This window comes from Wolffia australiana, chromosome 12 (genome assembly GCF_029677425.1).
Source record: "Wolffia australiana isolate 7733 chromosome 12, ASM2967742v1".
Lineage (NCBI taxonomy): Eukaryota > Viridiplantae > Streptophyta > Magnoliopsida > Alismatales > Araceae > Wolffia > Wolffia australiana.
Genome location: NC_135846.1, coordinates 13,554,999 through 13,575,889, shown reverse-complemented (window position 1 = coordinate 13,575,889; position 20,891 = coordinate 13,554,999). Strand labels below are relative to the sequence as shown.

Sequence of the window (20,891 nt, the reverse complement as noted above, 5' to 3'; positions counted from 1 at the left end):
ATTGATTATAACAAATTAAAAAAACTATATGCCTCATGATCAATGATAAAGATAAAAGCATTGCCTAATAAACATCATTTATTTGGTAAGCCAGATGACATAGATTAGAAAAAGGATTAGGATATTGATTAAAAAAATAAAATGAAAAATATTGGCCTCATGATTGATGATAAAGATATAAGCATTGTCTAATGAACATCATTTCTTTGGTAAGCCAGATGACTTAGATTAGAAAAAGATTAGGATATCGATAATAAAAATTAAAAAAGAACAATTTGCCTCATGATCAATGATAAAGATATAAGCATTGTCTAATGAACATCATTTCTTTGGTAAGCCAGATGACTTAGATAAGAAAAAAGATTAGGATATTGATTATATAAATTAAAAAAAACTATTTGCCTCATATTCAATGAAAAAAACATCAGCATTGCCTAATGAACATCATTTCTTTGGTAAGCCAGATGACTTAGATTAGAAAAAAGATTAGGATATTGACTATACAAATAAAAAATAAAACTATTGGCCTCATGATCAATGACAAAGATAAAAGCATTGCCTAATAAACATCATTTCTTTGGTAAGTCAGATGACATAGATTAGAAAAAAGATTAGAATATTGATTATATAAATTAAAAAAACTATTTGCCTCATATTGATTTAAAGAAACATCAGCATTGCCTAATGAACATCATTTCTTTGGTAAGCCAGATGACTTAGATTAGAAAAAAGATTAGGATATTGACTATACAAATAAAAAATAAAACTATTGGCCTCATGATCAATGACAAAGATAAAAGCATTGCCTGATAAACATCATTTCTTTGGTGAGTCAGATGATTTAGATTAGAAAAGAAGATTAGGATATTGATTATACAAATTAAAAAAACTATCTGCCTCATGATCAATGATAAAGATAAAAGCGTTGCCTAATAAACATCATTTCATTGGTAAGGCAGATGACTTAGATTAGAAAAACGGATTAGGATATTGATTATAAAAATAAAAAATAAAACTATGGGCCTCATGATCAATGACAAAGATAAAAGCATTGCCTAATAAACATCATTTCATTGGTAAGCCAGATGACATAGATTAGAAAAAATATTAGAATATTGATTATATAAATTAAAAAAACTATTTGGCTCATATTCAATGAAAAAAACATCAGCATTGCCTAATGAACATCATTTCTTTGGTAAGCCAGATGATTTAGATTAGAAAAGAAGATTAGGATATCGATTATACAAATTAAAAAAACTATCTGCCTCATGATCAATGATAAAGATGAAAGCATTGCCTAATAAACATCATTTCTTTGGTAAGCCAGATGACTTAGATTAGAAAAAAGGATTAGGATATTGTTTATAAATTTTTTTAAAAAACTATTCGCCTCATGATCAGTGAAAGAAACATCAGCATTGCCTAATAAATATCATAGCTTTATTAAGCCAGATGATTTAGATTATAATGAAAGATTAGGATACGGATGATATGACATAAAATTCCCCAAGGTGGAAGGAAGAGGAGCGGACGCGAAAAGGGGGAATTAATCGGATCGAAGCGGGCGTTTGAGGTCCGGATGAAAAAACGACAAGGCGAGAGAGAGGAAAGGGGGCCGGGCGAAGAAGGTGGGTTAGGGTTTGACTGGGGACCCTGCGGTCACGCGACGGAGCAATTTTAATTTTTCCGGCAATTTAATCTTCTTCACAGTTCGTCCAACTCCATCAAGATCGCGTCGATTTTTCATCCGATCTCAAAAATCCAGGGAAGAATCGGTGGCGGAATCGCGCGATTTCTGCGACGGGCGATCTCTGATAAAGAGGCCAAGTGTGAAGAAGAAGCCGCATTTGGGGGTCCAGATCAGGTCAGCAGAGACTCGGAAATTCCGAAAAGAAATGATTTTTCTTTGTGGGTCGTGATTCGGTCGGTAAGATTGTAATTTGTCTCGAGCATCTTCGTATGCAACCCGGTGGCGGTGTGGCTGGGCATGGCCGAATGGCTGCTCCGCCGGCCGCGCGCTCGTCATCGTCGTCTTCGCCTTCCCCGTCTTCGTCTTCCTCCGCAATTTCCGTTCCTAACCATCTAGGGCTTGATTCTGGCCACCATTCCCAGCAGCAACAGCAACAACAACAACACCAGCAGCGTTTGCAGCATCAGCAGCATCTCAGATTGCAACAGCAGCAGCAGCAACAGAGCCTGGGTTTTCGGCAGGTTAACTTGTTACTTGATCCCTGTTGTTGAATTGCGCAATCTAGCTTGTTTCTGCCTAAACTTCGTTGCCCATTTCAGAAGTTTTTCTCGTAAACATCTTTCACTGGGTTATCCAACTTGTTATTTAGAGCAAATCTGAGCTTTGTTATTTCCTTTTTGGTGGGCAGAAGGTCTTTGATTTTCTCACCCTGTTCATCTGACATTCTGTCCAATGTTTTTCTCTTAAACAACTTTCGCCCAGCAATTCACTCTGTCTTTATTTGGTTGAGAGGGACTTGGGTATCAAAGTAAATGTGAGCTCTTTTATTGCTCCTTGGTGAGAAAGCGGGGTTTGGATTTTCTCACCCTGTTCATCATACATTCTGTAAGAAATCGAGCCCTGCATTTTAACAGAGCCTGGCCTTTAGGCTTGCAAGTTAGTTGCTCTCTCTTCTTGAATTACGCTGCGTGTCACCAGAATTCTTTCCTTCTAGACTTTGTGGAGATACTACTTTTCTCCTAGTTTGCTCCGCCTTCTATCCTCGGTCTTGTTTCTGCTTCCTCTTGTTTTCTCATCTTTTGTTCTATTTCTCATTAATCGGAATCATAGCTAATTCTTTCCAAAGTTTTTTTTCTAATCAACATCTTTTACTGTGTAATTCACTTTGTCTTTGTTTGCTTGGGCTCCTTTACCCCTTTCTTGGTGCGTAAACGTGCGTGGCGTCTTTCACTCTGTTCATCTCAACTACTGTTGTTTATCTCTTCTACAATGACAGCTCAGAAAATCGGAAGGAGATGAGGGGATTTCTGGTTACCCGTCGTTGCCAAGAGCTTCTGGAGACATGAATCTACAGCATGCCAACTCTCTGTCTCGAGAGGAGAGCAACAGCGGAGTTCAAGACCTGGAGAAGCAGAAGTCTTATCTTCAGTTTGTCCACGCAGCCCAGCAAAAGTCCCTTCAGAACATACAAGCCCAGCACTTGGCGAAAGCTGGAATGCCCGTTCCGGGGGCCCGAGAACAAGAGATGCGTTCGTATAACATGAAGATGCAGGAACTCCTCTCTCTTCAAGCCATGTCAAGAAAGCAGAATGAACATTACCCACAAGTCGAACAGGGCCATGGAAGTAATGAGCAAGTGAAGTCATCTCAGTCTTCTTCTGGGATTTTTGGGGGGAGTGGTATGAATAGGCCCGCTCAGAATGCCAGTAACCAGATTGCATTGGGACCTCTACAGGCGATGCAGGCTTGGGCTATGGAGCGTAATATCGATCTTTCTCTGTCAGCGAATGCCAATTTGTTTGCACAGCTTCTCCCTCTTTTCCAGGCCAAGATGCTTGAGGCACAAAAGGGTAATGAAAACAACAGCCCTGCCAGCCAATCACATGCGTCTTCAGCAAAACCGCAGGTTTCTTCATCTTCTGTTGCTTCAGAGAATATGGGACATGGGTTCCCATCTAAAGGTCCCCAGTTTCCTCCTCCGACCGCCGCTAATGGTGGCGGGGTGCTGATACAACAACAGCAGCAGCTTTCATCTCCTCCACGAGAAACAGAAAAATCTGTCTCGCATCAAATGGGCAGTGGAAGTGCTACGCCGCCTATGCACCCGCCTCAGTCATCGGGGAGTATTAGTCAAAATATCGAGAGCCCCAGTGCAAAAAGTGTCTTTCTTGGCACTGAAGCACGGCAAATGCTGTACCTTAGGCAATTGCAGCAGCTTAACCGGCCAGCGCAGCCTGTTACTTCATCAGTTGAAGGCATACCAGTTCAACATCCTTCTCAAGGTTCTTCTGCTCAGGCGCCCCAGCAACGCGTCGGATTCACGAAGCAACAGCTCCATGTCCTGAAAGCCCAGATTCTTGCCTTCCGACGTTTGAAGGTATATCAAGCTTTTGCTTATTTTATTCAATTTCATCCTCATCTTTCAAACCTTAATTTTTTGCTCATCATTCTTGTTTCAGCGTGGTGAGCGTAGTCTCCCTCAAGAGGTTCTTCAGGCCATTGTACCTCCTCCGCTAGAGAGGCAAGCAACGGTTCCATTTCCCCCGCAGGCCGCACTGGAAAGAATACCCGACAAACGGGCTGATGAGAAAGTTAGGCATGTAGATACCGATGAGAAGATTTCTGCTGCAGCTGTATTAAGTAAAGGAGAGGTTCGTGCAAAGGAAGAATCTTTTGTTGGAGATGAAAGAGGATCTGTTATTCATGGCCTACCAAGTTTGACTACTCATGGGAGGACTGAGCAGAGTACTATATCGTTGGTAAAGACAGATCATGATGCTGAGAGACAGGGGCGTAATATCCCTGCCAATGGAGACGTGAATGTGGACAAAGGCAAGGTAGTTACATCTCAAAATATCACAATGGATGAAGAACAACCCAAGAAAGCTGGGATGACGATCAGTAGCACATCCAAAGAAAGTAACCCTACCAGAAGGTTTACAGGCCCTCTTTTTGATTTTCCCTTTTTCACTAGGAAACTTGATTCTTTTTCCACTTCTACATCATCTAATAGCCCTAGCCATCTGGTGTTGTCCTATGACGTTAAAGATTTACTGTATGAGGAAGGAGTGGTGGTCCTTGGTAAGAAGAGATCGGAGAATCTGAAGAAGATTAGTGGATTGCTTTCACTAAGCTTAGAAACTAGAAAACTGAGGCCTGATCTTGTTCTTAGACTTCAAATTGAGGAGAGAAAGCTCCGCCTCATTGATCTGCAAGCACGTCTCAGGCATGAAGTTGATCAGCAACAGCAGGAGATAATGGGAATGCCAGACAGGCCTTACAGGAAGTTTGTTCGTCAGTGCGAAAGACAGCGGGCCGAGCTTCTAAGGCAGGTCCAAGTTTCACAGAAGCTAATGAGAGAAAAGCAGCTGAAGTCAATCTTTCACTGGCGTAAAAAGCTTCTAGAGTCCCATTGGGCCATTCGCGATGCTCGAACAACCCGCAACAGAGGGGTTGCCAAATATCACGAAAGGATGCTGAGAGAATTCGCCAAGAAGAAAGATGATGATCGAACCAGAAGAATGGAGGCACTGAAGAACAATGATGTCGATAGATATCGTGAGATGTTACTCGAGCAGCAAACAAATGTTCCAGGTGATGCAGCCCAAAGATATGCTGTTCTTTCGTCTTTTTTATCCCAAACGGAAGAGTACTTGCACAAACTTGGAGGAAAGATAACGGCAGCTAAGAATCACCAAGAAGTGGAAGAGGCAGCGAATGTGGCTGCTGCTGCTGCACGATCTCAGGTAGGATTTTTAAATTTATTTTTAACATCACGGTCATACCAATCACGGTGATGCACTTCTTATTTATGTCTATAGGGTCTGTCTGAAGAGGAAGTCAGGGCTGCTGCGGCGTGTGCTGGTGAAGAAGTGATGATCAGGAATCGATTCTCTGAGATGAATGCGCCAAAGGATAATTCCGTTTCCAAGTAATTATCTTTATCTTACAGTGAATAATAATTGTTTGTGGCGCATCATTTGTTGTGTCCCCAAACGCCGAGAATCTTGTTTGTTTTGGTTCTGGGCTTTGATTAATTTTTAATTAATCTATTCGTGTCATAATTGTTGGTTTTTAGGTATTACAGTCTAGCACATGCTGTAAACGAGAGAGTTTTCAGACAGCCTTCAAATCTACGTGCCGGGACCTTACGTGACTATCAGCTGGTATGTGATCGTTCGCTCATGTCGTTGCATTCATTTAAGTCGTAATAAGTGGGTAATGAAACTATTGGTTATCTCTTCTGAAGGAAACAAGTGGGTCTTTAATTCGTTCTCTCTTTATCTCTCTTTTGTTATACATACCAATTCTTTTTGATGAATTTCTGATACATAATAATAAAACTGTTAAAGTTGCCTACATCTTTCATTTTCTCGCTTAGATTACCTTGTCTTCACTTTTTTTTTCACCTTTTAATATTGTTATAATTTTGTTTTATTTTTAGGTTGGACTACAATGGATGCTTTCTTTGTACAACAATAAACTGAATGGGATTCTTGCGGATGAGATGGGTCTTGGCAAAACTGTTCAGGTTCTTGGATTCAACCTTGGATTTTCTTTCTCATTTCCTTTCATCCAACCGTTTTGATCTGCTGGGATCATTTGTGAGTTGAAAATTTATAAATTCTGTAGATAAACCGACTTGATAGTCATTTCATTTCCTCAATATTTTGACTTTTTTACTTCTTTCTCGTAGTGAATGTCCCCCCCTTCTTTCAACTCATGTAGACCAGTATTTTTGTTTTCAAAAAAAAAACCAGTATTTTGTGCGAATGTATTTATCATTTTCTGATTGTTAGCCATCTACCTTCAAAACTTTTTTCGACTATGATATCAAAACAATGTTTGTTCTCAAAGTTTGACTCTTTTAGATATTTAGTAAAAAAATACTTGTAATTCTTGACTCTAAATTTGCTCGCTCGTCATCTTATTACCAAAATTTGTTGGTCACGTTTAGTTTGCGTTGTTTTTTCGTTGTAGTTATATCTCTAGATGGGGGAATAATGGTGAAAATTGAATTCTTTGCTTCTGCGTTTGAAATCCTTAAGTTGATGCAATATGTTCTTGGTGTCTAGGATTCGTTTAGCCTATTTTTTTCAATTTTTAATTTTTACTATTAAGAATAATAACTGTAGCCTGTTCTTTCAATAATATGTCTGCAGCTCAATTTTGCAGTGTTTTTAAGAACATTTTTTTAATGTTTAAACGTTTATAAAAAAAAAAAGCTGTAGCACCCATACGATATCAACTTATGTCAATTTGTTCCCGTATTAAGTTTAGTTTTAGATTAAAGAAGATTCGACTTGCATTGTAATAGTACGAGGTTTTGTTGAAAAGGTTATTAAATCATTGATAGATGTGCAGTTTTTTTATCTTGGATTGAAATGTGCGATGTTCGCACTTGCTGTCTCATGTTCTGGAGACTTACGTGTCTTTCATCTTGAATCCTTTTGGGGCAGGTCATGGCTTTGATAGCTTACTTGATGGAGTTTAAAGGCAACAATGGACCTCACCTTATTATAGTTCCTAATGCTGTACTCGTGAACTGGAAGGTGATATTTTTTTCTGCTTTTTCATTGTTTACTTTTGCTTTCAATAACTTTCAATGGTCTTGATTCGGGAAAGAGTGTCAGATTATGACATCAAATTCGTCATTGTCATCTCTTGTTTGGCGTGAAGAAATCATCATGGATATTCGTCATCAGTACATGGATTACGAGGGCAGTGACCATGTTTCAAAACATATGCATGACAAATCGTCATTGTTTTCATTGGCGTCCTCCCTCTTATGGATAAGCTATGAATTCGTCATCAAAAAATGCATGACGATGATGAGGATAAAAAGACGAATTGATATCCTTCTAGTTGAGGGCGTAATGATGAAGTTTATATCGTAGTCCATTTTTGACGCGATGGCTTGATTCTTTCTCGAGTTATTATATTGCTACAATTTATCTTTCAATATATATATTGCCACAATTAGCTTGTATGAAAATCTTCTCGTGCTAACTTATTTTTTCATTTTGCAGAGTGAACTGTACCATTGGTTGCCATCCGTCTGTTGCATCTTTTATGTCGGTGGGAAAGATGAACGATCAAAACTTTTCTCTCAGGTGAGAGAGTATATTGAGTGTGCATTAACGTCATTGTCAAGACTTCCTTTCCTTGTGATCAATGGTGTCAGACACGAGCAGATTAAAATTTTGTTCTATTCATATGATTCCGTAGTAGAGCTCCTCATGGAAACTAAAGTGACACGCTTTCGCATTCCTTTCAGAAGTATTTTTGTCTTTTATCCTTGTATTATTTTTCTATAAAAAATGTAGCTTCCTAATATTTACATAGAAGTAATCTAAGGGTCTGGGATCGTATCTCAAAGATTACCAACTCTCCCGTGATTATGACGTCTGTATGTTGCAATCCTTTTTCCGTCATATGCTTTGCGTGCTGGGTACTTCAATCTCCTTCTGATAATGCGTTTGTCATCGTCAACAGTGATAATGATAATTTTGACAAGGTTTTTTTTTTCCTTTACTACAAAAGGCCTGGACAACAATTCTTGAACTATTCATTATTCGTATCTTGTTTTCTTTCAAAATACACACACACACACATATATATATGTATCTTGGTTCATGGAATATGCTTCATTTGTTATATTTCTATGCCTCAATAAATATTTTTTAGGCATGTTTGTTTGTATCGAAATATTTTATTTTAATTGTTTGAACCAGTCATGTTATTCGCTGCATTTTGACGTCTCAAATTTCCAAATGATGTTTTTGAATCTTCATAATCTTATTGAAGTGAGCTGGTTTTCAGGAGGTTTGTGCTAGAAAGTTTAATGTACTTGTCACAACTTACGAGTTTGTGATGTATGATCGTTCAAAGCTTTCAAAAATTGATTGGAAGTATATTATAATTGACGAAGCTCAACGGATGAAGGATAGGGAATCTGTCCTGGCTCGTGATCTTGATAGATACCGTTGCCAGAGGCGACTACTGCTGACAGGGACCCCTTTGCAGGTCAGTTCATGTCGTAAATAATGATAATGTTGATTCGACGTTTAATCTGTGGTCATGAAATCAAAGGAACATTATGTTCCTTTTGATTCTTCTATAGAAACAGCAGATTCTTTTGTTTATGTCGTACGTTAAAAGATTCTTCTTCTTTATAATCAGCTGCTGTTGAATTCAATGATATCTTCTAGCCTTTTATGTATCTTTAAATTTATTCTATGCTGTAAAGTTTTTTTAAAAAATATTTTCTTCTTAGTCGTTCATTATTCTCTCAGCCACATGATGGTAATGACATTTATTTTTTGTTTCCTCTTAGTTCAGTTAGTACAGCGAAATTTAAAATGCGCTTTGAAGTGGTCTGTGGTTTTTTCTGCGTGGACTGACAGAAACATATGGTCTAGCTTCTGTCATAAATAGACATACCTTCTAAGTTGTGTGGAACTTTGGAGACTGAGAAGGCCGGTAGAGGAGAGAAGAGTAACAAAGGAACGAGAGAGAAACAGGATGGCAGGAGGTGCACCACGGCCATTAGAGTTGGTTAGACCGTGGGAGTAATATTGAAGTTCTTTTCTTTATTGAGACGATCTCCTTGGTTCCTAAGGGTATCTGTGCAACTTCGCCCCCTTTGGGTATTTCCATCATTTTATGGGTTTTAGGGAATTTTCTTTTAAATAATTTTAGCCCTCCACTTGAGAGGGCAGCCAAGAACAGAAATTGTTAGTTCCCGTATCTCCTCTGGCGATGGTCTTCCTGCCATCTAACTCCTACTGATGATCATTCCCCTTCCTCTGAGTTCCGGGCGACAATCTTATGGCCGGTTCTCCTCCTCTCTCCTCGATCTTCCCTGATAAGAACTCTCGGGTTCTTATCACTTTCCACTTATTGCGGAATACTGATCCTAAGAGGGAATTTACAGTAATACTGTGATTTCTTGACTATCGAAAGGAGGAATTTGTGAACAAGAAGAAACAACTGATTGATCTTATTTTCACACACACCCGAAACCTTACATAGTACACAATATTCCCCTCTTTTAGAGAGATGGCCGATCGACCGTTGGAGGGATATGACCGTTGGACTCAACGGTCATATTTCACTATGATCGGGCCCATTTATAGAACATGGGCCCGGTAATACATGAGTTATTTGGGCCGTATGATCTAACACCCCCCCTCAAGTTGGGTATAGATGTTGATCATGCCCAACTTGGACACCAATGCCTGGAACTGCGGGCCAGGAATTCGTTAGGTGAAAATATCCGCAATCTGCTCCAGAGAAGGAATGTATTGAGGTATAACGAAGCCCTCATCGATGCTTTGTTTGATATAGTGTCGTGCCACCCTTGCATGCTTCGTCCTTTCGTGTTGAACTGGGTTTTTTGCCATAGCAATTGCCGATTTGCTATCAGAGTACAGAGTCATTCCTCTGTCTGAAAAAACTTTCAAATCCTGCAAGATACCCTTAAGCCACATTCCTTCACATACTCCCTTCTTCAGTGCTCGGAGTTCAGCTTCTGCGCTTGATAAAGAGACCTCCTTCTGTTTCTTACTACGCCATGTGACAAGGTTCCCTCCTATGAAACTGCAATAACCAGATGTAGACCGGCTATCCTCAAATGATCCTGCATAGTCAGAATCTGTGTAGAGAACCACACTTGGCTCACTTCCTCTGTTAAATAGTAGGCCAAGTCCAATTGACCCCTTCAGGTAAGCTAGAATGCGATCTGCTGCATATTGATGTGATTCCCGAGGATCATTCATGAATTGACTTAGAGAGTTGACTGCGAAAGCAATATCCGGCCGAGTGTGGTTGAGATAAAGTAGCTTACCAATGAGACGTTGAAATGAAGTCTTGTTTACTGGTGTGTCTTTTTCACTTTGTTCAGCTTTTAACTTAACATTACTATCCACTGGTGTTGCCGCTGGTCGACAATCCAACTTCCCGGTTTCCTTTAACAAATCAAGGATATACTTATGCTGCGAAAGTACGATCCCTGCCCGAGAATAGGCCACTTCAATTCCCAGGAAATACGTCATTAAACCTAGTGCCTTTATGTCAAAGGATAGTGAAAGGTGTTTTTCCAGATTCTGAATTTCAGTGTGGTCATCTCCAGTGATGATGATGTCGTCCACATACACAATTAAAATTGCAATCTTCCCATCCTTGCCATGCTTTATAAACAATGTGTGGTCTCCCTCACTTTGGAAGAATCCCACTGCTAACATTACTGTTGAAAATCTTCCGAACCACGCTCTTGGCGATTGTTTCAGTCCATATAAGGATTTCTTGAGGTGACATACGTCCCCTGAATTTTGACTTAAACAATATCCTGGAGGAGGTGCCATATACACTTCTTCTTTCAATTCTCCATGTAAGAAGGCATTTTTCACATCGTATTGATAGAGCTTCCAATTAAATAGTGCTGCGAGTGCTATTAAGACCCGAACTGTGTTTAGCTTTGCAACTGGGGCAAAGGTTTCGTTGTAGTCAATGCCGTAAGACTGTGTATATCCTTGTGCCACCAAACGAGCTTTGTGTCTGGCCACTGACCCATCTTAGTGATATTTTAAAGTGAATACCCATCGACTTCCCACTAGTTTCTTTCCGGGTGCGAGTGGGCCCATCTCCCAAGTACCATTTCGCTTTAGTGCTGCCATTTCTTCTTCCATAGCTGTCTTCCACTCTGCAGATGACATCGCTTCTGTCACATTCTTCGGAATAGATACGGTCATCAGGGCTTGAACCACCTGATTATACTCTGGAGAGAGCCGGGAGTAAGATATATAATTTCTGACTGGATAGGGTTTAGTCTTCGTGCAGTTACGAATTCCCTTGCTTATGGCAATGGACCAACCATCATTTCCTGAGTCTTCTTCTCCTGCCGGCAGTATTGTTGTACTTGAGTCGTCACGTGGTCTATAAGGCTCCTCCTCCTCCTCAGGAGGACTTGGGGAAGTACTTATAGCCATGTCCTTATCATAAGTTTCTGATGCTGAGGAGAGACTTCGCTGCATACTATCATTTTCTTGCTCCGAAGATTCTAGATACGCTTCTGATCGTTCCAACTGAGCATGAAACATTTGGACTTCGTCAAACTTCACGTCTGCAGTAATGAAGATCTTCCTGGAGCTTGGATGATAACATTTATAACCTTTCTGGGTTGACGAATATCCCAGAAACACACATTTTAGGGCTCGATGGTCCAACTTCCCTGCATGATGAACTTGAACATATACAACACAGCCAAAAACTTTGGCTGGGAGGTTAGTTCTTAAAGATAAATGTGGAAATTCAGCAGATAAAAGATCAATAGGAGCATGATAATTTAGTGTCTTTGAGGCCGTCCTATTTATAAGATGAGTGGCTGTTGCGACTGCTTCAGCCCAATAGTTCTTGGGACAATTCCCTTGAAATAAAAGAGCCCTGGCTGAAGACATGATATGGCCAATCTTTCTTTCAGAAAGTCCATTTTGCTGAGGGGTATTCACACATGAGGACTGGTGAATTATCCCCTCTTCTTCCATGTAATTAGTTATTTTTCCACAAAAGAATTCTGTTGCATTATCTGATCTAAATATCCGTACTTTCTTTCCGAATTGTGTATGAATCATCTCACAAAATTTGATGGTAATAGATGGAATTTCAGTCTTAGATTTCAGTAGATATACCCATGTATATCTAGAGAAATCATCTACAAATAAGATGAACCATTTGTGATGGGATAGTCCAAGTGTGGAGCAAGGTCCCCATACATCACTATGGATACAATCAAATGCTGATTGAGTTCTGTGATCTGAAACTGGAAAAGAAGATCGTTTGTGTTTAGCAAATTGGCAACTTTCACAGTTCAAATTATCAAAAATAATCCCTTTAAACAAATTGGGATGAGAATGTTTCAAAATGTGGAATGAGGGGTGCCCTAATCTCCTATGTAGGAGGTTGATCCGCTCTTCACTCTGGGCAGTATAGGTGGCTTTCTGCTTTTCATCCTCCTCCAATCCATCTAGCAAGAGAAGACCTCCCCTCCTCTTAACAGATGAAATCTTCCGTCCGGTTTCCTTAAGACATAGGAAACAAGAATCTGAGTCTAAAATAAATCGCCATCCAGTATCATTTACTAACTGAATTAAGGACAATAAATTTGCTTTCAATTCAGGTACATGCAAAACGTCTTTCAGCAATTTCGCTTTGATCTCAATTGATCCTCTTCCTGCCACTTCTAATATTCCACCATTGGCAGTAAAAACTCTGAGATTATTAGTTTCTAGCTCATAATTTTTAAATAGCATTTCGTGGGGTGACATATGGTCTGTCGCCCCAGAATCTAAAATCCAAGAAACAGTAGTGGGTGTATTATTAGTAACTGTAGTAAAAATAAATTTCTTACCTGACTGTACCAGTGAAGTGGAGCCAAATTTCTGAAGGATCTTGTTTACTTCTGACTGAATAAGTTTCTGAATTTCACCTCCGTCCTCCCCTTTCCTTGCGGTAGATAGTTCCTCTCCTTCACTGGCCACATAGGCTTTCTTGTGCTGCCCTGGATTCCACGTCCCTTTCCTGATCTGCTCTTCCTTCCAGGCTAACTTTCTGCAGTCCCTTTTTAGGTGGCTTGGTTTCCTGCAATAGCCACAAGTAAGTTCTGAAGAATTACCTTCCTGTGGAGTGGACTTCTGGTGCTGAGTAGAAGATGTGGCTGCATTATTCATGTTGGGCCTTGGTTCCCCTTTCTTGGCCAAGTGGGCCACTGAGACAGGGGTAGACGCCTTGCCATCCTTAGAGTTAAGCTTCTTCCGCCGCTCTGCCCCTTGCAATTCAGAGATAGCTCCTGCTAAGGTGGGGAACCTCTCTCTGTGCAGCAATTGGCTTCTAAGATTCTCATACTCTGAATTCAACCCCATAAAAAAGGTGAGGGTTCTGAATTTGGTTCTCTGAGATAAGATGGTGAGTTCTTGTCGCCGGTGGGCCAGAGAAGGTCAAGCTCCCTCCATATGGCCTTTAATTTTGCGGAATAGGAGGAAATTGATAGATTTCCCTGTTTCAATGCTTTCTCTTGTTCTCGAAGGTCATAGACACGATAATCGCTGTGAGTTTCTGCACATGATCTCTGAATTTCTTGCCATAAGTCTCGTACGCAGTCAATAAGTAGATAGTCGTCTGCCTGATCTGGTTCCATATTTTTGATCATCCAATTGGTGATAAAGGCTTCTTCAGATTCCCAAATTACTCTTTCGAGTTTGGGAGCGTCTTCCGAAGGAGCATCTTCTGTTAGGTGGTTCCCCAGGTAGATAGCCTTAAGGGATCTTTGGACCAACGTTATCCATTTCTGCCCATTGATTCCATTATATTTGATATCCAGGTCCGGTAAAAACAACCTTGGCTGAGCAGGTGTTTCGGTTGTCTTAACGATGGTTGAGGAGGTGATCTCGGAGTCCTTCTCAGCCACCCTGGACTTTCCCATCTAGAGATGAATAGACGGAGCACAAATAGACGGAGTACTCCTTAACAAGAGCTGCTGATCGGAGCAAGTCTTCACTGGAGAAGAACTTCCCCAAAAAATAAACACTATTTCTGATCGGGCAATTTCGCCGTGTGAAGCTTCAAGAGGAAAAAGCCAAACTCCTCTCTTTGTCTGCACAGGTCGTAGCTTGCCCCAAGCGTGGAGTCTTTCTGAAACGCGTGGATCGCGAATCAATCAAGTACTCCTGGAGTGAATAGATACTTCCAAAGGTGAGAGCTTGCGAAATCGCGAAATCGCGAAATCACAGTCTCTGAAATCGCCGAGTTCGCCAAGGTGGCTGAGCTCGCCGAGTCGCCGATAGAGAAAGATAAGAGTCGCCGAGGAAGAAGTCGCCGCCGAAATCGCAAGAGGAACTTCGTCGCCTAGTTCGCCGAGTTCGCCAAGGTGGCTGAGCTCGCCGAGTCGCCGATAGAGAAAGTTGAGAGTTGCCGAGGAAGAAGTCGTCGCTGAAATCGTCGCCGAGCGAGAAAAATAGAAATTATCCGAAGAAAAAATTGTCGCCTCTGGTGTGCCTACGATCGCTGCTCTGATACCATGTGATTTCTTGACTATCGAAAGGAGGAATTTGTGAACAAGAAGAAACAACTGATTGATCTTATTTTCACACACACCCGAAACCTTACATAGTACACAATATTCCCCTCTTTTAGAGAGATGGCCGATCGACCGTTGGAGGGATATGACCGTTGGACTCAACGGTCATATTTCACTATGATCGGGCCCATTTATAAAACATGGGCCCGGTAATACATGAGTTATTTGGGCCGTATGATCTAACAAATACCCTACTCAAACAAGTTGTAATCGCAAGCCTTCTTGAAATTCCTTTCATGCATTGTCTCTGAACGGATCAAGCCACTGTCATTCTAAGCCAGATTTAGTAGAAATATAAACCATCCAATAAGATGGACTTGATTTTGTGATCGATGTTGCCCTAATTTAACTGGGTGGGCAGGAATGACTGAAAATATTTTCCTCAATTTTTTGGTTTGGGCAGGAGCTCTCCATTTCCTCAATTTTCCTGAATTATTTGGTTGTCTCCGTTTCATTATGTTTTTTTCACAAATCTTTCACATTTCGACTACAGTATCTGGACTTTCTTATTTTAGCTTTGGCATTTGCACCATTTTTTCCCCTCTTTTAGATAACCCGAAATTGGATGTAATTTGTGTAATTTGGATGAAATTGGATGTCATCAAGAGTTCATCTATTATCCTCAATTTTTATACATCTTTTCCACCCTGCTCACTGTATTTTTCTTGTTCTTGTGAACTCAGAACGACTTGAAGGAGCTCTGGTCTCTATTAAACTTGCTCCTACCTGAGGTCTTCGACAATCGGAAAGCCTTTCATGACTGGTTCTCCAAGCCGTTTCAAAGGGATAGTTCCTCACACAGCCCAGAGGAGGACGATTGGTTGGAAACAGAGAAGAAAGTCATAATCATTCACAGGCTTCATCAAATCTTGGAACCTTTCATGTTACGACGGCGTGTCGAAGATGTGGAAGGTTCTTTGCCTCCCAAGGTAACGAACAATCCATAAACAAGAATCAAAATTCGAAAATTTAAAATTATTCAAAACAAATTAGAGATTTTTATTAATGCAATAAGTTTCAATGTGTGTTTTGCAGGTTTCAATTGTGTTGAAATGCCGAATGTCTGCCATGCAAGGCGCCATTTATGATTGGATAAAGTCAACGGGGACCATTAGGGTTGACCCTGAAGATGAGCTGCGTAGAGTGGAGAAGAATCCACTATATCAGATCAAGATGTACAAGAATCTAAACAACAAGTGCATGGAGCTGCGCAAGGCCTGCAATCACCCCCTACTCAATTACCCTTATTTGACCACATACTCTACAGATTTCTTGGTCAGATCCTGTGGCAAGCTCTGGGTTCTGGACAGAATCCTCATCAAACTTCAGAGAGCGGGGCACCGCGTTCTACTCTTCAGCACCATGACAAAGCTTCTAGACATAATGGAAGAATATCTGCAATGGAGAGGTCTAATCTACCGAAGAATCGATGGCACGACGAGCCTCGAGGACAGAGAATCTGCCATCGTTGACTTCAACAGACCCAACTCTGACTGCTTCATCTTCTTGCTGAGCATTCGTGCTGCCGGAAGAGGGCTCAATCTTCAGACAGCCGATACTGTGGTGATTTATGATCCCGATCCCAACCCACAAAACGAAGAGCAAGCAGTGGCTCGTGCCCATCGGATCGGTCAGAAGAGGGAAGTCAAGGTCATCTACATGGAAGCCGTTGTCGACAAGATCTCCAGTTATGAGAAGGAAGACGAGCTGCGAAATGGTGGGGCAGTCGACTCGGAAGATGATCTTGCCGGGAGAGACCGGTATGTGGGCTCCATTGAAAGTTTAATCCGGAACAACATCCAGCAGTACAAGATTGACATGGCTGATGAGGTGATCAATGCCGGCCGGTTTGACCAGCGGACGACTCACGAAGAGAGGAGACTGACACTGGAGACACTGCTTCATGACGAAGAGCGATACCAGGAGAATGTGCACGATGTTCCTTCTCTGCAGGAGGTGAACCGCATGATCGCTCGTAGCAAGGAAGAGGTGGAGCTCTTCGACCAGATGGATGAAGAATTTGACTGGACCGGGGAGATGATGACGTATGAGCAAGTACCCAAGTGGCTACGGGTTGGATCAAAGGAGGTCAACGCAGTTGTTTCGACCCTGTCGAGAAAGCCGTCCAAGAGCATTATCCCTGACAGAGTTGCTGTGGAAGCGGGCCAGATGACAGTGGGTTTGTCCATTGGTAGGCCAGAAAGAAGAAGAAACCGCCCGAACTACTCGATTTATGGGGATCTAGAGGAGGAAGACGCTGAAGACTCTGACGATGAGTACCTGACAAATGAGGAGGAAGGCGAAATCCGGGAGTTTGATGAAGATGAGTCCAATCGCCCTGCCAGCGAGCGAGTTAGTGGTAAAGATCGGTCTGAGGAGGAACCTCCGACTGACGGTGGATCCATTGCCTCACCGCCTTGTACTGTTGAAGTCAACCGGACTGACCCTTGTTTAGAAGATGCCTGCTCGTCAGGATACTCTTCTGGAAGCCAGCGGTTGCCTGTAATGACAGCCCCGCCAGGGTTTTCCTCACAAAAGTTTGCTTCTCTCTCCGCCTTGGACACCAAGCCAGCACCTGTGGTTAAAAAATCCTCAGTAAGCTCAATCCTTTGTTTTGATTTTAACCCATTTTTACTTTATTGAAGACCTGACCTTATACCCTGCCATCCCTAGGTCGAGGATTTGGAAGAGGGGGAGATAGCCATGTCCAGCGACTCTCACATGGATCTGCACCAATCGGGGAGCTGTGCGGTTGAGCGCGATGAAGGGGAAGAAGAGCAAGTTCTTCAGCCCAGAATCAAGCGTAAGCGCAGCATGCGTGTCCGGCCCCGACCCGTGATGGAGAAGCTAGAATCAGAGAAATCTGACCTCAAACCACAGATATTTCAACCAGATCTCGCCGAGTCGGTTTCCGAAACCCCAGAGTTGAGCAGCCCCTCTGTGAAGCAGAAGCGCTCCGCCGCCTCACGCAAGGGTCCAAATTCTCAGAGAGCAAACAATCCCCCCAAGGTGATAAACAGCCCAACAGGGCCAACTGAAACTACCCGAGAAAGTTGGAATGGCAAGGCCTCTGTCACACACAAGTCAGATTCAATGCAGAGAAAAGTGAGTGGATTTTTTGTTTGAAGATAAATTTTGTGATATTTATTATTTTAATTTTTTCAGATTTCATATAAATTTTCTAATTCTGTGCAGCTGAAGAATGTGATTGGAGAGTTGCAGAGGAGGATAGACAGAGATGGCCAACAGATCGTGCCCATTGTGTTTGACTCGTGGAGGAGGAACGAGAGTCTGTATTATGCTAGCTCTGCATCCACTGCAAGCAACATTTTAGATCTGCGGAGGATTGACCGGAGAGTTGATGCGTTTGAGTACAAGACTATTTCGGATTTTGTTGCCGACGTCCAGCTCATGTTCCAGAACTTGGTCCAGTACTTGGGCTACTCTTACGAGGTTCTCTCTCTCTCTCTCTCTTTGTCCCCTTTCTGATTCTTTCTTGAATGAAGTCGCCTTTATTTTTCTCTTCAACGGGGCTGTTCCTCTATCTCTCTCACTATCTCTCTTTCTCTTCTTACTCTCTGCGTCTCCCTTTTCTCTCTTTCTCTCTCTCTGTTCAAATGGGCTGTTCCTCTCTCTCTCTCTCTATATATATATATATACATGTCTGTCTTTCTCTATATTTTTCTCCCTCTGTATGTATTATATGCTTCGTCTCATTTTCTCTCTTGAATTGGGCTCTCCTTATGCATCCCTCTTCCTCTCTCTGTCTCTCTATGTGTCTTTCTCTACATATGTCTCTCTCTATATAGATATGTCTTACTCTCTGTCTCTCTTTTTTCTCCTGAATTGGGCTCTCTTCTCGTTTTCATAGTCTCTCTCCGTGTCTGGCTTCTCTCAATGTCTTTCTCTCGTCTGGGCCGCAGGTCAAGAATGAGGCAAGGAAGCTCCAAGACCTCTTCCTCGAGATAATGAAGACGGCCTTCCCCGATGCTGACCTCAGCTCTCCTCGGCCAGCCCCAGCTTTCCTCGGCCCGCTCCTCTCTCCTTCCTCGAGGTCCACCACTGTCACCGCCGCGGCCTCATCCATGAATCACTGCAAGCAACCGAAACCCCCTCCTGAAGATCTTCAGCCGTCGCCTCGCGCTTCTGGGAAGGCCCACGGCAAAGAATCGAGACCGGCCTCGTCCGTGGCCGTTGGACGAGGCGGCGGAGACATGGCAGCCCCGAATTGTCCGCCCTTCCTTGCCCACCCCGGCGACTTGGTCATCCACAAGAAGAAGAGAAAAGACAGGGAGAAGTCTGCCTCTCTGATGCACAAGAACAGCCCAGCAGCTATGGCGGCCGCGGCGGCGGCTGCGGCGTCTCTCCTCGGGCCGAGGCCGCCGCCTCGGCCCGTTGCAGTCCCCTCCGTCGGCGGCCAGCGCCTTGTGAAGTTGCCTCCGCCGGCTTGCGGTGGTGGCGTGGCGGCGGCGGCAGCGGCGCAAGAGGCCCAGTGGGCGAAACCTGTAAAGAAATTGAGGACAGATACGGGGAAGCGGCGGCCGAGTCATTTGTGAGTCTCTGGCGTGTACATAGATATGATGCTTATATTTGTCCACCTTGTGGATTTCTTCTTTTCCTTGCAGGATAGATATATAGTTGGCTAATCATTCATCAGTCATCTATCTCTCTTGAGCTCTCCTAGAGATGGCTATGAGACTGGCATTTCCATTACGACTCGGATCGTACACATTGTACTTGTAGGCATTTCCACGGGGTACTGCACTTTTGTCTTCGGCAGTCTTGTCAGTTGGAAGAGCAGCAAGCAGGACAAAGTGTCCCGCTCCAGTGCTGAAGCCGAATACCGGGCACTTGCCGATGGGGCCTCTGAAGGCCAGTGGATATACGGAATTCTCCATGACCTTCGTGTGGAGTATTCCGGCCCGATCCACTTCTACTGCGACAACAAGTCGGCAATCGCCTTGGCAAAGAACCCTGGCCAACAGGGACGGATCAAGCATATGGAACTCCACCGCTACTTCTTCAAGGCGGCGTGGGCGAGGCATCTTTGACTTGGAATTTGTTCCATCCGCTGATCAAGCTGCTGATGTCCTTACCAAAGGACTATCTCGACCTCTCCTGCAACGTGCAGTGTCCAAGCTCGGCATGGATGACATCCATACTTCGCTTGCGGGGGGGTGTTAGTGAGATAGTCAGCCTTATGGGCTAATGGGCCCTATTCTATAAGCCCATTAGCCCTCTTATCATTCTCTCCCTCCTAGGGTATATGGATACAACATGCCTGAAAATCAATCGGGGTCCATCTATCCATCTATCCATCCATCCATCCATCCATCCATTTCTCTTTGAGATGGCATGAAGTTGACACTTCCATCAGTCAGAGAATGGTACAGGGTGCAAGAATATACCACAAGATGCACATTCATCTATCCCTCCATTTTGCTCTCCTGATTTCACTCTCTTTGAGATGGGATAGAAGTTTGAAATCTCTTTTTTGCTTAAGTTCATCTCTCATGATCTCCCTATTCAAGACAGGCAGAAGGTTGGACTTTTTATCATAATGGATAATATTCTCAGTTTTTATATGTGCATATAGGGTTTGACTATCCTTGGATGGTCCTCATTTTTAGCAAGGACCTAAACCTTATCAAAAGTTTGGTCTGATTCTGCTCCGCTCTTTTCTGGTTTAGAAAAAGAGAAGAAAATAATGAGAAAATCAAAGGAGGATGAAAAGGTTTTAAAAAATAAAGAAAAAGAGAAAACATAAAATAAAAAAGAGGAAGCATAGAATAAAAGAAAGGAAGATAAAAATATTAGTAAAAATAAAGAAGAAGAGAAGAAAGGAAGATAAAAAGATTAATAAAAATAAAGAAGAAGAGAAGAAAGGAAGATGAAAAGAAGAAGAGGAGCAATAATAAAGTAAGATGAAAATATTTATAAAAGAAGAAGAGAAGAAAGAAGAAAATAAAAATAAAAGAAGAAGAGAAAAAGAGGAGGAAGAGGGGTGGTGTGGCAAACGATGAAAGACACGGGGGGCTCCAAGCAAGAACCCTACCTACATGAAGT

General features: G+C 42.3%; 1 protein-coding gene across 2 annotated transcripts; it reads left to right on the top strand.

Annotated features, from left to right (window-relative positions):
- Positions 1 to 1,611: 1,611 nt before the first annotated feature.
- On the top strand, positions 1,612 to 19,481 carry BRM (transcription regulatory protein SNF2). 2 transcript variants are annotated; one of them, XM_078584234.1, is made up of 15 exons: positions 1,612 to 1,867; positions 2,119 to 2,214; positions 2,970 to 4,070; positions 4,153 to 5,439; positions 5,515 to 5,624; positions 5,772 to 5,859; positions 6,138 to 6,224; positions 7,153 to 7,245; positions 7,723 to 7,806; positions 8,516 to 8,719; positions 15,509 to 15,754; positions 15,861 to 17,420; positions 17,499 to 17,930; positions 18,021 to 18,278; positions 18,749 to 19,481. In XM_078584234.1, exons 3-15 carry the CDS (start codon positions 3,036 to 3,038, stop codon positions 19,379 to 19,381), a joined length of 6,117 nt encoding a protein of 2,038 aa, XP_078440360.1. In that variant the 5' UTR covers positions 1,612 to 1,867; positions 2,119 to 2,214; positions 2,970 to 3,035; the 3' UTR covers positions 19,382 to 19,481. The 2 variants fall into 2 exon arrangements, with proteins under 2 accessions (XP_078440360.1, XP_078440359.1); XM_078584233.1 differs by having other exon boundaries at positions 1,612 to 2,214.
- The last annotated feature ends 1,410 nt before the right edge of the window (positions 19,482 to 20,891 follow it).